Here is a 16,313-nt window from a genome sequence, read left to right on the forward strand (position 1 = left end):
TTAGACTTGTATTCAGTCCAACTAGATACAATTTGCATAGGTATTCCAGGACTCAGATTGTAGCTATATGGGCCAAGCTACAGTTTCTTATATTACCTTCCAATTAAAAACTATGGATTCCAGGTGGCCACCGGTTTGAACAGTACAGTTTCCTTAGTATATTTATTAAGTACAGGTAGACTATCCTTTATCCGAAAACCTCGGGACCAGCCGTGTTTCAGTTTTCGGAAAATTTCGGATTTCGGAAGGTGGGTCGGCGGGGGTGTCGGCGGGGGTCGGGGTCGGTGGGGGTCCGCGGGGGGGTCCGCAGTCGTGGCTTGTCCGTCGCTGCTAGCCTGGAATGCAATGAAGTTCCGCATTTCCACCAACAGGTCGTCGTGCTCGGTCGGAACAGGGGCCGGCACCGCCGCGGGCTCAGAGCTCTCGTTGCTTTCGAGCCTTTGGAAGAGAGTCAGGTGGTTCCGCGGGGGGGGGGGGGTCAGCGGGGGGTCGTGCGCACGACTTACGCTGACCCTCTGCTCAGCGTAAGTCGGCGGGGGTCGTGCGCACGACTTATGCTGACACTCTGCTCAGTGTAAGTCGTGCGCCACTCTGGTCATGTCGTGCGCACGACTTACGCTGAACAAAAAAAAGAGGGTTTCGGTTTTCGGAAGTTCGGATAAAAGGTAGTCTACCTGTATTGTGAAATCAGCATTACATTGGTTCAAGCTCAGTTTTTGATGACATTAAAATAAAGAAATGCATCTCTATTATACACATACCTTGCATCCTAGCCAGAACGTACTCAAAACCTCTCACAGTTTTGGTTATACTGCTCTTAAAGCTGGCAAGGCCACATTCCTGAAGATGGCAAAAGAACAATTACACCCATGTACAGAACAGCTCTACATTACATATTTCATTCAAATTTGTTTTTTGGTGGATCTTTGTACTCAAAGCGAGAAACTTCAGTGTATGGAACATGGATTATCCTTCAACTTTTGGCACTTAACACCAGCATCAAGTACTTCCAGGGCATGTAGAGACAAGTGAAATTGCCAAAATTATGCACAGATTCACACTGGGAACTGAGTGACAATTAGATTAAGACAGTCAAACATTTTACATAGGAGCCTGACAACCAGTAGATAGTGCAAAACAAAACGAAACGTTTGCATTGACACAAAACATTTGCATTGATAGATCTTTCAAATCACTTCTCAACTGGTAAGTTTGAAGTGCAAGGACAGTTGTTATGCATATAAAAAGGATATCATGCATATGATTCGCAAGCAAAAAAACCAAAATGCCACAGCAAGGCCTGCAGCTCAATTCCTTGATTGCTCAATGACCTAAGCAAAACCAATAATTTTGGGGGATGACATGAAATGAAAACTGACACCTCCACACCGACCTGAATAGCTCGCGAGAAGCCACACAAATTTGAAGAAATCCAGGCCTCACGTTTGATTTGAGTCCAGTTCTTATTTTCAGGATGTAATCCATATACACACCACTCCTGCACTACCTAATACAAAAAGGTAAAACACACAGACATGGACATTAGTGGCAGAGGAACTTTACAACACTTCCATCATCTCTCACCTGGATATACATCTTTAGCCCCTTTCCACTGCACTGGGCAATAGACTTCAATAAATTTAAGTCAGGTTGTAATGGATTATATGCAACTCTGACAATATTATTATGTTACAGATTTTGAGAAAGCAAATGGACAAATGACCCAACAGCATCTCTGTTTTCTTTTGAACAGCCAGCTTGATGGGCCAGGTCTCTGTTGTGTAGCAGGGAGTGCGATGAAACAAGGGCCCTTGAGTATATCATTTAATAGTATAATTGGTGGTATTGATTTAATTCAAATTAATTAAAGGGTAGGTCATGGCAGCAAAGCTCAGCCCCGTGGCATGCTCCTCCTGCACTATGTGGGAGGAAAACGTTAGTGGGTGTGATATATAGGCCTCCAAATAGTAATATGGAGGTGAGGGAAGGCATAAAAAGGGAAATTAGAGAAGCGTGCGATAAGAGCACAGCTGTCATCATGGGTGACTTTAATTTACATATTGATTGGACTACCCAAATTAGTAAAAATTCTGAGGAGGAATTATTCCTGGAATGTTTTCGGGACGGTTATCTGGACCAATATGTCGAGGAGCCGACTCGAGATCAGGCCATTTTAGACTGGGTATTGTGCAATGAGAAGGGACTTATCAGCAATCTTCTTGTACGAGGCCCCTTGGGTCAGAGCGATCATAATATGATCGAGCTCTCAGTCGAGATGGAGAGTGAGGAAATTGAATCAGAGACTAAGGTCCAGAACTTAAATAAAGGGAATTACGAGGGTATGAGACGGGAATTGGGTAAGATTGATTGGGTGGTGTTTCTGGGGGGGATTGACAGTGGATAGACAATGGCAAGCATTCAATGATAGAATGGAAGAATTCCAGAACATGTTTATACCGGTTTGGCATAAAAATAAACCTAAAAAGGTGACTCAACCGTGGATAACGAGGGAAATTAGGGACAGCATAAAATCAAAAAAAAGGGCATATCAACTGGCAAAAAAAAGCACCAGACCGGAAGATTGGGGGCAGTACAGGATACAGCAAAAGAGGACAAAGGGATTAATCAGGAAGGGGAAAATAGAATACGAAAGTAAACTTGCAGCAAACATAAAGACAGACTGCAAAAGCTTTTATCGGTATATCAGGAGGAAAAGACTGGTAAAATCCCAAGTCGGTCCCTTGCAGTCCGATTCGGGAGAATATATAATGGAGAATAAGGAAATGGCAGACCAATTAAACTCATACTTTGGTTCTGTATTCACAAAGGAGGACACAAATAACCTCCCAGGAATATCGGCAAACATAGGGACTAATGAGAGGGAGGAGCTGACAGAAATTAGTATCTCTAGGGATATGGTGTTGGGTAAGTTGAGGGGACTGAAGGCCGACAAATCCCCGGGGCCTGATAAACTACATCCTAGGGTACTTAAGGAGGTGGCCCTGGAGATAGCAGATGCTCTAAGGATCATCTTCCGGAACTCCATTGACTCGGGAACAGTACCCGTGGATTGGAGGGTAGCTAATGTTACCCCAATATTTAAAAAGGGGGGTAGAGAGAAAGCAGGGAATTATAGACCAGTAAGCCTTACATCGGTTGTGGGCAAAATGCTAGAGTCCATTATTAAGGATAAAATAGCGGAGCACTTGACAAATGGGGAAAGGATCGGACAGAGTCAACATGGATTTACAAAGGGTAAATCGTGTTTGACTAATCTGCTGGAATTTTTTGAGGAGGTAACTGGTAGAATAGATGGGGGAGAGCCAGTGGATGTGGTGTACCTTGACTTCCAGAAAGCCTTCGATAAGGTTCCACACAAAAGATTATCATGCAAAATTAAGGCTCATGGGATTGGGGGCAAAGTATTAACGTGGATAGAGAACTGGCTGGCGGATAGAAAACAGAGAGTTGGAATAAACGGCTCGTTTTCGGAGTGGCAGGCAGTGACCAGCGGGGTGCCGCAAGGATCTGTCCTGGGACCCCAGCTGTTCACAATATATATATATAAATGATCTGGATCAGGGAATTGGATGCAATATTTCCAAATTCGCTGACGACAATAAACTAGGAGGAGGGGTGGGCTCTGATGAGGATGTCAGGAGGCTACAGTGCGATTTGGACAGGTTGGGGGAATGGGCGGATACGTGGCAGATGCACTATAATGTGGATAAATGTGAGGTTATCCACTTTGGGGGTAAAAACAGGAGGGTAGATTATTATCTAAATGGCAATAGATTGGGAGATGGGGAAGTGCAGAGGGACCTGGGTGTTCTTGTGCACCAGTCACTGAAGGAGAGCATGCAGGTGCAACAGGCGATTAAGAAGGCAAATGGTATGTTGGCCTTCATATCAAGGGGGTTCGAGTATAGGAATAGGGATACCTTACTACAGCTGTACAAGGTGCTGGTGAGACCGCATCTGGAGTATTGTGTACAGTTTTGGTCGCCCCATCTGCGGAAGGATGTTCTTGCCATGGAAAGAGTGCAACGGCGATTCACCAGGCTGATACCTGGAATGGCGGGAATGACCTACGAAGAGAGATTAAATAGTTTGGGCTTGTACTCACTGGAGTTTAGAAGATTGAGAGGGGATCTCATCGAAACATATAAAATTATGGCAGGCCTGGACAGGCTGAATTCAGAGAGAATGTTTCCAATGGCCGGGGAGCACAGAACCAGGGGCCACAGTCTAAAAATAGCGGGCAAATCATTTAAAACAGAGATGAGGAAGAATTTCTTCACTCAAAGAGTGGTGAGCCTGTGGAATTCCCTGCCACAGAGGGCTGTGAAGGCTAATTCAATAAATATTTTCAAGAGAGAATTGGATATATTTCTGAAGGCTAAGGGGATTAAGGGTTACGGAGAAAAGGCGGGGACGGGGTACTGAACTGGTAAGATCAGCTATGATCTCAGACGAAGATCAGCCATGATCTCATTGAATGGCGGAGCAGGCTCGAAGGGCCAAATGGCCTACTCCTGTTCCTATCTCTATGTTTCTATGTTTCTAAATCAGGGACACTTCCTGTGTCCCTGACGACCATGTGTGTGGGAAGTGTATCCAGCTGCAGCTACTGGCAGACTGCATTGCGGCGCTGGAACTGCGACTGGATACATACTGGAGCATTCGCGATGCTGAGGACGTCGTGGATATCACGTTTAATCAGTTGGTCACACCGCAGGTAAAGGCTGCACAGGCAGGAAGGGAATGGGTAACCGCAAGGCAGAGTAGTAGGCACAGGCAGGTAGTGCAGGGGGTCCCCTGTGGCCATCCCCCTCTCAAACAGATATACCGCTTTGGATATTGTTATGGAGGATGGCTTATCGGGGGAAGGCAACAGCAACCAACTTCCTGGCACCATGGGTGGTTCTGCTGCACGGGACGGGACGAAAAAGAGCGCGAGAGCTATAGTGATAGGGGATTCTATTGTAAGGGGAATAGATAGGTGTTTCTGCGGCCGCAAACGAGACTACAGGATGGTATGTTGCCTCCCTGGTGCAAGGGTCAAGGATGTCTCGGAGCGGCTGCAGGATATTCTTGGGGGGGGGGGGGGGGGGGGGGAAAGAGTGAACAGCCAGTTGTCATGGTGCATATAGGTACCAATGATATAGGTAAAAAACAGGAGGAGGTCCTAAAAGCTGGCGAGAGAGAGTTAGGAGCTAAATTTTAAAATAGGACCGCAAAAGGTAGTAATCTCAGGATTGCTACCAGTGCCACGTGCTAGTCAGAGTAGAAATAGAAGGATATTTCAAATGAATACGTGGCTAGAAGAATGGTGCAAGGGGGAGGGATTCAAATTCCTGAGACATTGGAACCAGTTCTGGGGGAGGTGGGACCAGTACAAACTGGACATTTTGCACCTGGGCAGGACCGGGACCGATGTCCTAGGGGGAGTGTTTGCTAGTGCTGTTGGGGAGGGTTTAAACTAAAATGGCAGGGGGTTGGGAACCTGTGCAGGGAGACAGAGGAAAGGGAAGCAAGGATAGAAACAAAAGACAGGAAGGAGAAAAGTAAAAGTGGAAGTCAGAGAAATCAAGGGTGTAAATCAAACATGGCCGCAGTAAACAATAATTCTCAAAGGTCCAAGAGTGTTAAAAAAACAAGCCTGAAGGCTTTGTGTCTTAATGCGAGGAGCATTCGTAATAAGGTGGATGAATTAGCTGCGCAAATAAATGTAAACAGATATGATATAATTGGGATTACAGAGACATGGCTCCAGGGTGACCAAGGCTGGGGATTCAACATCCAAGGGTATTCAATATTCAGGAAGGACAGGCAAAAAGGAAAAGGCGGTGGGGTAGCATTGCTGGTTAAAGAGATTAACACAATAGTAAAGGAGGATATTAGCTCTGATGATGTGGAATCTGTATGGATAGAGCTGAGAAATACCAAGCGGCAGAAAACGTTAGTGGGAGTTGTATACAGACCCCCCAAACAGTAATGCCGAGGTTGGGGATGGCATTAAACGGGAAATTAGAGATGCGTGCAATAAGGGCACAGCAGTTATCATGAGTGACTTTAATCTACATATAGATTGGTCTAACCAAATTAGTAACAATACTGTGGAAGAGGAATTCCTAGAGTGTAGACGGGATGGTTTCCTGGACCAATATGTCGAGGAACCAACTAGAGATCAGGCCATCTTAGACTGGGTATTATGTAATGAGAAAGGATTAATTAGCAATCTTGTTGTACGAGGCCCCTTGGGGAGGAGCGATCATAATATGATAGAATTCTTCATTAAGATGGAGAGTTCTTCATTAAGATGGAGAGTGAAGTAGTTGATTCAGAGATTTGGGTACGGAATTTAAATAAAGGAAACTACGATGGTATGAGGCGAGAGTTGGTTAGGATGGATTGGGGAATGTTACTTAAAGGGTTGACGGTGAATAGGCAATGGCAAACATTTAAAGATCGCATGGATGAACTACGGAATTTGTTCATCCCCGTTTGGAATAAAAAAAACAAAAAAGGTGACTCAACATTGGCTAACAAGGGAAATTAGGGATAGCATAAGATCCAAGGAGAGGATATATAAATTGGCCAGAAAAAGCAGCAAACCTGAGGATTGGGAGCAGTTTAGGATTCAGCAAAGGAGGACAAAGGGATTAATTAAGAGGGGGAAAATAGAGTATGAGAGTAAACTTTCAGGGAACATGAAAACTGACTGTAAATGCTTCTATAGATATGTGAAAAGAAAACGATTGGTAAAGTCAAGCGTAGGTCCCTTGCAATCAGAATCAGGGGAATTTATAATGGGAAACAAAGACATGGCAGACCAATAAAATACATACTATGGTTCTGTCTTCACAAAGGAGGACACAAATAAACTCCCAGAGATGTCGGGGAACATAGGGTCTAATGAGAGGGAGCAACTGAATGAAATCAGTATTTGTAGGGAAATTGTGTTAGGGAAATTGACGGGATTGAAGGCCGATAAATCCCCAGGGCCCGATAATTTACATCCTAGGGTACTTAAGGAAGTGGCCCTAGAAATAGTAGATGCATTGCTGGTCATCTTCCAAAATTCTATAGACTCTGGAACAGTTCCCATGGATTGGAGGGTAGCTTATGTAACCCCACTATTTAAAAGAGGTGGTAGAGAAAAAACAGGGAATTATAGACCGGTAAGCCTGACATCAGTAGTGGGAAAAATGCTAGAGTCCATTATAAAAGATGTAATAGCAGAGCACTTGGAAAACAGTGACAGGATCGGACAAAGTCAACATAGATTTATAAAAGGTAAATCATGCTTGACTAATCTGAAATTTTTTTGAGGATGTAACTGGTAGAATAGATAAGGGAGAACCAGTGAATGTGGTGTATTTGGACTTTCAGAAGGCTTTCGATAAGGTCCCACATAAGAGACTAGCGTGCAAAATTAAGGCACATGGGATTGGGGGTAAGGTACTGACTTGGATAGAAAACTGGTTGGCAGACAGGAAGCAAAGTGTTGGAATAAACGGGTCTTTTTCCGAGTGGGAGGCTGTGACTAGTGGGATACCGCAGGGATCGGTGCTAGGACCCCAGTTATTCAAAATATATATTAATGATCTAGATGAGGGAACTAGATGTAATGGCCCAGAAATTCGGGTCGGGGGCTTCCCCCGATCTGCACTTACCTAGCGCGCCGGCCGTTGAGCTGTGGGCCCCCGTGGAATTCCGATCCGGGGCCTGGTCCAGCTGTCGGCACGCAGTGCTTGCGTATCCCAGGGGCACAGTTAGTTCGAAGCGTCCCCTGGGATCACGTGGGCCATGGGGAGCCAATCGGAGCAGGGACTGCTCCATTCATAAGTCTGACAGGAAGTGCTGTCAAACTTAGAAAGCCCTTTCTTGTTACAAAACATCACTAAATCTTCAAATAAATTTTTAAAAAACCATCACTTTTTAAATAATAAACTATAAATTAAATGAAATAACTTATACACAATCATTTAAATTTTTGAAAAAAATAATTTTATTTTCTAACGGGGCTAAAAATAAACTTACCTTGCTTTAAAGTATTTAAAAATAATAAACTTGTGGAAAAAATGTTTTAATTTTAATTAATTCACCACTTACCTTGTAAAAAGCAGGCCTCATGCCTGCTTTTTACATTTCTAAATTCTGCAGGCTTACCCTCCAGGAAAAACCTGTAAAAAAAAACGAAGTTCGACACGCACGCGCAGCCTCTCCCACGCACGCGTTCGACCTCTGAACCTCTGCTTTCAGGGGAACAGAAGTGCCGGTTTCCCACGCATGCAGGAAACCGGCACTTCCATTGGGCCTACGGGAGAGTACCCCATGCGTACTCACCCGTGGAGACCCGAATTTCTGGACCAATATCTCCAAGTTTGCAGACGACACAAAGCTGGGTGGGCGTGTGTGCCGTGAGGAGGATGCAGAGAAACTCCAGTATGATTTGGACAGTTTGGGCGATTGGGCAGATGCAGTACAATGTGGATAAATGAGAGGTTATCCACTTTGGCGGCAAAAACAGGAAGGCAGATTATTATCTGAACAGCAATAGATTGGGAAAAGGGGATGTGCAACGAGACCTGGGTGTCCTTGTGCACCAGTCGCTGAAGGTAAGCATGCAGGTGCAGCAGGCGGTTAAGAAGGCAAATGGTATGCAGGCCTTCATAGTGAGAGGTTTTGAGTACCGGAGCAAGGATGTCTTGCTGCAGTTGTACAGGACCTTGGCGAGACCACACCTTGAGTATTGTGTGCAGTTTTGGTCGCCTTATCTGAGGAAGGGTGTTCTTGCCATGGAGGGAGTGCAGCGAAGATTCACCAGACTGATACCCGGGATGGCAGGAATGACATATGGAGAGAGATTGGGTCGATTAGGCTTATATTCGCTAGAGTTTAGAAGAATGAGAGGGGATCTCATTGAAACTTATAAAATTCTAACAGGACTAGACAGACTAGATGCAGGACGGATGTTCCCGATGGCGGGGGAGTCCAGAACCAGGGGTCAGAGTCTAAAAATAAGGGGGAAGCCATTTAGGACTGAGATGAGGAGGAATTTCTTCACCCAGAGAGTGGTGAACCTGTGGAATTCTCTACCACAGAAGACAGTTGATGCCAATTCATTAAATATATTCAAGAAGGAGTTAGATATATTTCTTAAGGCTAAGGGGATCAAGGGATATGGGGAGAAAGCAGGGACAGGGTACTGAATTTAGATGATCAGCCATGATCGCATTGAATGGCGGAGCAGGCTCAAGGGGCCGAATGGCCTACTCCTGCTCCTATCTCTGTTTCTATGACCTTTCCCCATTCTATGCTTTCTTAAATTCTCCTGACGTCATATAGAAATTACAACACGGAAACAGGCCATTTGTCCTATCCAGTCCGTATTGGTGTTTATCCTCCACACAAGCAGTAGTCTTAATCCCAGGTGCCCGCCCTGTACCCATATTCCTATATCCACCTTTCTTTTACCCACCTATCCAACCTATTAAATGTTGACATGGACTCTGCTTCAATCACTAAATCCAGGAATGCATTCCACAGCTTCACAACCCTCAGTTTTTCTTGCTCTCTGTCTGAAATCTTTTCCACTTAATCTTATATCTATAACCCCTCATTCCCTTCAATCACTGGAGACAGGCTGTTTCTATCTACCCTGTCTCATGCCTTCATAATTTTAAACACCTCCATCAAATCATCCCATACAGGAAACTTTGTATTATCCGGAGGTTAACTGTCCGGAATGCTCGAGCCACCGGCAAAAATCAGGAGCCGTTTCGTTTTTTTTACTTTTCGTTGTTTTTTTCTCAACAGTCAAGCTCTGCAAGGTCTCGCTGAAGCTGTTGCTAAGCTACAGAGACGCTTGCAAGGTACGGCCAACTGTTTAGAAGCTGTTGCTAAGCAACAGGGTTTGTTGCCAGATACGGAGCTCAAAATCTCCGTATGTTTCAACATTAGCGCTGGTTTGTCCGGCTGTTTTGATGGGACAGCAACAGCTCGGCCCCGTCGGTGCCGGATAGCACAAAGTTTCCTATATTATCCTCTGTTCCAATGAACACAGCCTCAATTTTTCAAGTTTTTTTGTATTTCTGTTTCCTCAATGCATCCTTGTGACTCTGTACTGTACCCTCTGTATTGTTTCCACATTCTTCTTATTAATGTGGAAGCCCAAAACTGCACACAGTATTCCAACTATGGTCTTACTAAGGTTACGTATAGATTTTCCATTACAGCTTGACTTTTATATTTTACTGTACATCACCATAAAACCCAGTACTTGATTTATGGAAAGAAAAAAAAAGGAACTTGCATTTATACAGCACCTTTCACAACCTCAGGGTGTCCCAAAGTGCTTTACAGCCAATCAAGAACCTTTTGAAGTGTAGCGACTGTTGTAATGTAGGGAAACAAGACAGCCAATTTGCACATAGCAAAGTCCCACAAACAGCAAGGAGATAAATGAATAAATAATATTTTCCTTCAAATGTTGGTTGAGGAGTAAATGTTGGCCAGGACACTACCTGCCTGCGCCTACTACTCTGTCTGTTGGTCACCCGTTCCCTTTCTGCCTGTGCCACCTTTACCTGCAGTGTGACCAACTGGTTAAATGTGCTATTCACGACATCCTCAGCATCGCGAATGGTCCAGTATGTATCCAATCGCTGCTCCAGCACCACAATGCGGTCTGCCAGTAGCTGCAACTGGACACACTTCCTGCACACATGGTTGTCAGGGACACAGGAAGTGTCCTGGAGTTCCCACATAGTTCAGGAGGAGCATACCACGGCACCGGGCTGTCCTGCCATGACTTACCCCTTAATTAATTGCAATTAAATTAAATCAAATCAATCCCACCAATTACACTACAGTTAAATGGTATATTTAAGGGCCCTGGTTTATAAACAGTCCCCGCTACACCACAGAGACTTTAGAAACTATAAACCAGAGTTTAAGTTTAAAAAAGAGAAATACTCACCAACCAAGCAATTACCTGCTTTCTGGTGACATCACACTTCGATTACTTTTTACTTCTCTCCTTCCCTCCGAATTCGGAGATTAGTACGCCTACCTGGTCTCTTGGAGCCTTTTATACAGCTGACGCTCCGCGATTCCCGCCAACTCCCGCTCCGCACTGAGGCCTACCTGGTCTCTTGGAGCCTTTTATACAGCTGACGCTCCGCGATTCCCGCCAACTCCCGCTCCGCACTGAGGCCTACCTGGTCTCTTGGAGCCTTTTATACAGCTGACGCTCCGCGATTCCCGCCAACTCCCGCTCCGCACTGAGGCCTACCTGGTCTCTTGGAGCCTTTTATACAGCTGACGCTCCGCGATTCCCGCCAACTCCCGCTCCGCACTGAGGCCTACCTGGTCTCTTGGAGCCTTTTATACAGCTGACGCTCCGCGATTCCCGCCAACTCCCGCTCCGCACTGAGGCCTACCTGGTCTCTTGGAGCCTTTTATACAGCTGACGCTCCGCGATTCCCGCCAACTCACGCTCCGCTCAAGTCTCTGGAGTGGGACTTAAACCCACAAACTTATGACTCAAGCAAAAGTGCTACCACTGGGTCACGTGACTGTATCCATTTTGAATATTAACCCCCAAAACCCCATTCCCCCAAAGTATAATTATTACTGTGATCATTAAAACTTACTAACACTGAATTCCAACTGCCAGTTTTTGCACATTCCACCATCTGATCGATATCAGCTTGTAGCTTCCTTTGGTCCTCAGAATTATTTACTATGCCTCCTACTTTTGGATAGTCTGCAAATTTGGGTATGTTACAAACACGAAGATATGCAATCTCCCCCTAGTCTAAGTCAGATTACTACTGTGGTGTATCTAACAAAAAGTACTAGCAGCTGTATGTCATTGAAAGATGCAACAACTTGCAATTATATGGTACCTTTAACATAGTAAAGCACTCCAAAGTGCTTCATCTGGGCGACAATGAATGGGAGGGGAAATATAGGTGACCAAAGGTATGATCAAAGAGATGGGCTTTGCGGAGGCTTCTGAAGAGAATAGAAGTAGCAAGAAGGAGGCGTTCCAGAGGGTGCAGCCAAGATAGCAGAAAGCTGCACCACTGAAGGTGAAGCACAAGGAGGAGGGAATGCAAAGGAGGCCACATGGGTAAAGAGGGTCAAGGCTGTGGACGGGCTTATAAGTTATGTCAAGGATTCTGAATTTGAGTCATCGACCGAGAGGGAACCAGTGGAGGCTGATGAAGACAGGGAATGGGACATAATGCAAGATAGGATACAGGCGGCGGAGTTTTGGGCATGTTATAGTTTATGTAGGGTGGAGCTCTGGAGGTCGGTGGGGAGTGCTGGAGAACATAAGGGTTTGTTATGTTTTAGAGTAGCAGAGATTGAGACAAGCCCAGGAACTGAAGTTCCTGAAACCCGACAGTACTTGTTTAAAGTTAGCACGTCATTATCAGCAATCCTTGTGAACAGAGACATTTCCTGCAGTCTGGTTCTAAAGGAACGTAAAAGACACTAGTTAGGCCACAATTGGAGTATTGCATGCAGTTCTGGGCACCCTATTATAGAACATAAACAGCAGGAGTAGGCCATTCGGCCCTTCGAGCCTGCTCCGCCATTCAATAAGATCATGGCTGATCTTCTACCTCAACTCCACCTTCGCACACTATCCTCATATCCCTTGGTACCCTTAGTATCCAAAAACCTATCAATCGGTGTCTTGAATATACTCAATGACTAAGCATCCACAGCCCTCTGAGGTAGAGTGTTCCAAAGATTCACAAACCTTTGAGTGCAAATATTTCTCTTCATCTCAGTCCTAAATGCCCAACCCCTTATTCCAAGACTGTGACCACTAGTTCTAGACTCCCCAGCCAGGGAAAACATCCTCCCTGCATCTACCCTATCAAACCCCTTAAGAATTTTATACATTTCAATGAGATCACCTCTCATTCTTCTAAACTCTAGGGGATACAGGCCAAGTCTACTCAATCTCTCCTCATTAGGACAATCCCCCCAATCCCAGGAATCAGTCTACTGAACCTTCGTTGCACTCCCCAAGGCAAATATATCCTTCCTTAAGTAAGGAGGCCAAAATATCCTATAATACCCCCACATAAGGGAATATTATAGAATATTGTCACAAGGGTGATTAGGATATATGACAAAATCTGATCATCCTTCCACGTAAGGGGAAATATGACAATATCCTATATTAAGCCAACATTAACTGGTGACTGTAACAGGAGTCAGAGTGTGTATAACAGAACAGGTGGAGAGGCTGTGCATGCAAAGGGAGGACAAGGTGTGTGTGTGTGTGTGTGTGTGTGTGTGTGTGTGTGTCTCAGAGTCTATGCATTTGAATGAGCTGAGTGTGTCAGAGTATGTGTGCGTTTCTGAGCATGAGGGAGAATCTGAAAAGGAGGAAAGGGGAGAGATGAACACAAGATTGAGAAGGAGAAAGAGACTATGGGAGACAAGAGGAAGAAATGGTCTGTATTTCTGAGTGTGAGGATAGGGAAAAGGGTCTGTTTATGTACAAGAACCAAGGGATAAAAGATGAGAGGTTGGAAAAAGAGGGAGCGAGGGGAAGAGAGAGGGTGGGGGAGAGGAAGGCTATTAAAGCCATGGAAAGGGTACCGCAAAGATTTCCTAGAAATTATACAAGGTATGAGAGATTATTTTTGGAATGCGTCACTGCAAGTGGCTAATGAGCCAGAGAAAATAATTAAAAAGGGATTTAAAGAAGCATTTGAAATGAAAGGATGCAAGGAAATGGGACTAGAGTAGATAGCTCCAGTTGCAGAGCAAGCGCTACCACAGCTATCCATCTTCTGATTCAATTAGCAACTTAAGTTCTATTGGCTAATTGCTAGGAGAGTCTAGAACCAGGGGCCACAGCCTCAGGATAAAGGGTAGGCCATTCAGGACTGAGACGAGAAGAAATTTCTTCACACAGAGGGTGATGAATCTTTGGAATTCTCTACCCCAGAGGGCTGTGGAGGCTCAGTCATTGGGTATATTCAAAACAGACGTCGATAGATTTCTGATTAGTAAGGGCATCAAGGGATACGGTGATAGGGCCGCTGAATGGAATTGAGGCAGATGATCAGCCATGATCTCACTGAATGGCGGAGCAGGCTCGAAGGGCCGAATGGCCTACTCCTGCTCCTATTTCTTATGTTCTTATGCTAGTGACTTACAAAGAAATTAACCTAAAAATATCAAACAATCCTCCCAATAGCCTGATGCCATTGTGTGTTGGTATGCCACAAAGTGCTGATGAGTATTCAAGCCCTCCATATCTACACTTCCCCCACAGCAAGTTCTCCAGGGAGACACCATGTGAAGATTAGTCATTTCCCTAACAGGGAGCTCCTGTACCTCCTACCACCCAATGACAACCACACTGCAAGAGGTATGCAAAATGCCTACCTGCCCACAGTCTCCATCAAGGAACAGTCACCGAGGAACTAAAACCAGGGGTCGAAAAATCAAATAAAATTCAAATGCCGTGACATACCATAAGCCGTGCATGATTGATGTTCCATGTAAACGTAGTCAGAGTTTTCTGTTTTAAATCCACTATTGAATCTTCTAGAACGAAGGCTGAGTGGGCAACATTCGTAGGAAATAATCTCTCTGCCCACCGAGGCAATATGCTGGTCTTGGTGAGTAGTCGTCGGGAAATCACCTTGTCAGGAGTTACCTCGCGGTGGATGACATCCTCTGTAAGAACGTGTTTGCTGAGGGAGAAGAAACATTGAAATGTTGTTAATAGAGGAAACTTCAGTTTTAGTTTATGGATCGCCAAAAAGTTTTTAAACCTTCAATTACTCCAAATACCACCCATGTTATAGAAATATTATAGTTTTACTCCACCAAAGCAAGAAACCAGTTAAAATATTCCATTTTAGAGCAACAGCATTGACCATGATTCCTTCCTCAAACAATAGCATAAAAAACCCAAATTAACTGGTTATTCATTTCATTGCTAATTGTGGAATGTCGAAGGTGCGGAATAGCTGCCACATTTGCCCACATGATAGTCACTACACTTCAAAAGGTGATCAATTCTCAAGTGCTTGAGGCATTTCAATGTAAGCTGTATATAATGCAAGTATTACATGCGGAATGTTTGCTGTGAAATGGAATCCCTTTCCAATTCAAACAGAGACGCAGATGGAGTGTAAAGCCACCTGTAACCTGTCTGAAAAGTGTCTTAACCACAATCCAAGAAGAGCACACTCTACTGCACCATAATGAATTTTTCCATTTCCCACATGGGCCATCCGATTGCCTCGAGAGGCTGTCAATTTGTGCCAAACTGTTTTGAGCTGTTGTCCTATGTGCACGAGGAACTGTGTCAAGACATCAGAAACTCATTTCACTTCGGACCATTACAACCAGCAGAGCCATTTAATCCAATTGTCTGTAGTAGATTCAAATCTCATGTTCCAAAGATGAAAAATGTGTGGCAACCAACTTCCTAACCAAGTCCCCATTGTTCCTCACAATTCGAATGACTACATAAACCCCGAAAAATCAAGTTGGACTCACCTGTATGGGTTTGGATAGCGCTGCCAAAACGCAGCAAATACTTGGTCCCATGAACTCTTCAGGTCATTCAGACCTAGGTAATACTTCACCATTGTTCCCAGAGGACAGGAATGAACCAATGAAAATGAAACTTCGTGCCTTGGTCAAGTGGGCAGAGATTATTAGTCCTCGATGATAGATTACCTAGATTGTTTAAAAAAGTTAGTTAACCATAAGGTTACCATTGTGATCAGATTAACAGGAGTACTACAAGTTAGACGATATTCTCTCAATTTCAATCTTCATGTCTTCTTCCGGGTAGCTAATGCCATATTCCCCTGATCAATTTCCTTGCCTGAGGCTGCTGTCACCTGTCCCAACACTTTGCCCTCCTGAGAGTGCTACGACCCTCCCTACTGCCAGCCTCTCCAGGCCATTTCTCTAGAGAAATGAGGGAGGATAGGGAATAGAAAAATGTGTACCAACCAACCTCTCAACCCTTTTTTCTTTTAATGCTCCGTCACGATTGTTCATGCACACATATAACTAATGTCAATTAGCTTTTTTTTAAAAAAAAAAAACAGGAGTGGTTGCGAGATCCTGAGAATTGTACCGTCCACTTGCAATTAGGGCACATGCTTTTTTGTCTTCAAAGCCAACCACTTCTAAAATCATAGAATCAGAAATTTACAGCACAGAAAGAGGCCATTGTGTCTGTGCCAGCCAAAAAAGAGCTATCCAGCCTAATCCCACTTTCCAGCTCTTGCTCAGTAGCC

At 44.5% G+C, this 16,313-nt stretch overlaps 1 protein-coding gene across 2 annotated transcripts in view; it reads right to left on the reverse strand.

Moving 5' to 3' along the window:
• The window catches only part of LOC147113973 (PRELI domain-containing protein 1, mitochondrial-like), a 36,729-nt gene that overhangs the window by 16,694 nt on the left and 3,722 nt on the right, over positions 1 to 16,313 (reverse strand). For both annotated transcript variants that reach the window (XM_085995434.1, XM_085995435.1), the window contains 4 exons: positions 15,559 to 15,741; positions 14,522 to 14,744; positions 1,394 to 1,507; positions 762 to 840 (listed from right to left, as the gene is read on the reverse strand). In XM_085995434.1, coding sequence (XP_085851560.1) covers positions 762 to 840; positions 1,394 to 1,507; positions 14,522 to 14,744; positions 15,559 to 15,650 — 508 coding nt within the window. In that variant the 5' untranslated portion in view covers positions 15,651 to 15,741. The remainder of the gene's footprint in view (positions 1 to 761; positions 841 to 1,393; positions 1,508 to 14,521; positions 14,745 to 15,558; positions 15,742 to 16,313) is intronic.

Source organism: Somniosus microcephalus, chromosome 8 (genome assembly GCF_052327205.1).
Source record: "Somniosus microcephalus isolate GS21.2 chromosome 8, FLI_Smic_1.0, whole genome shotgun sequence".
Taxonomy (NCBI): Eukaryota; Metazoa; Chordata; class Chondrichthyes; order Squaliformes; family Somniosidae; genus Somniosus; species Somniosus microcephalus.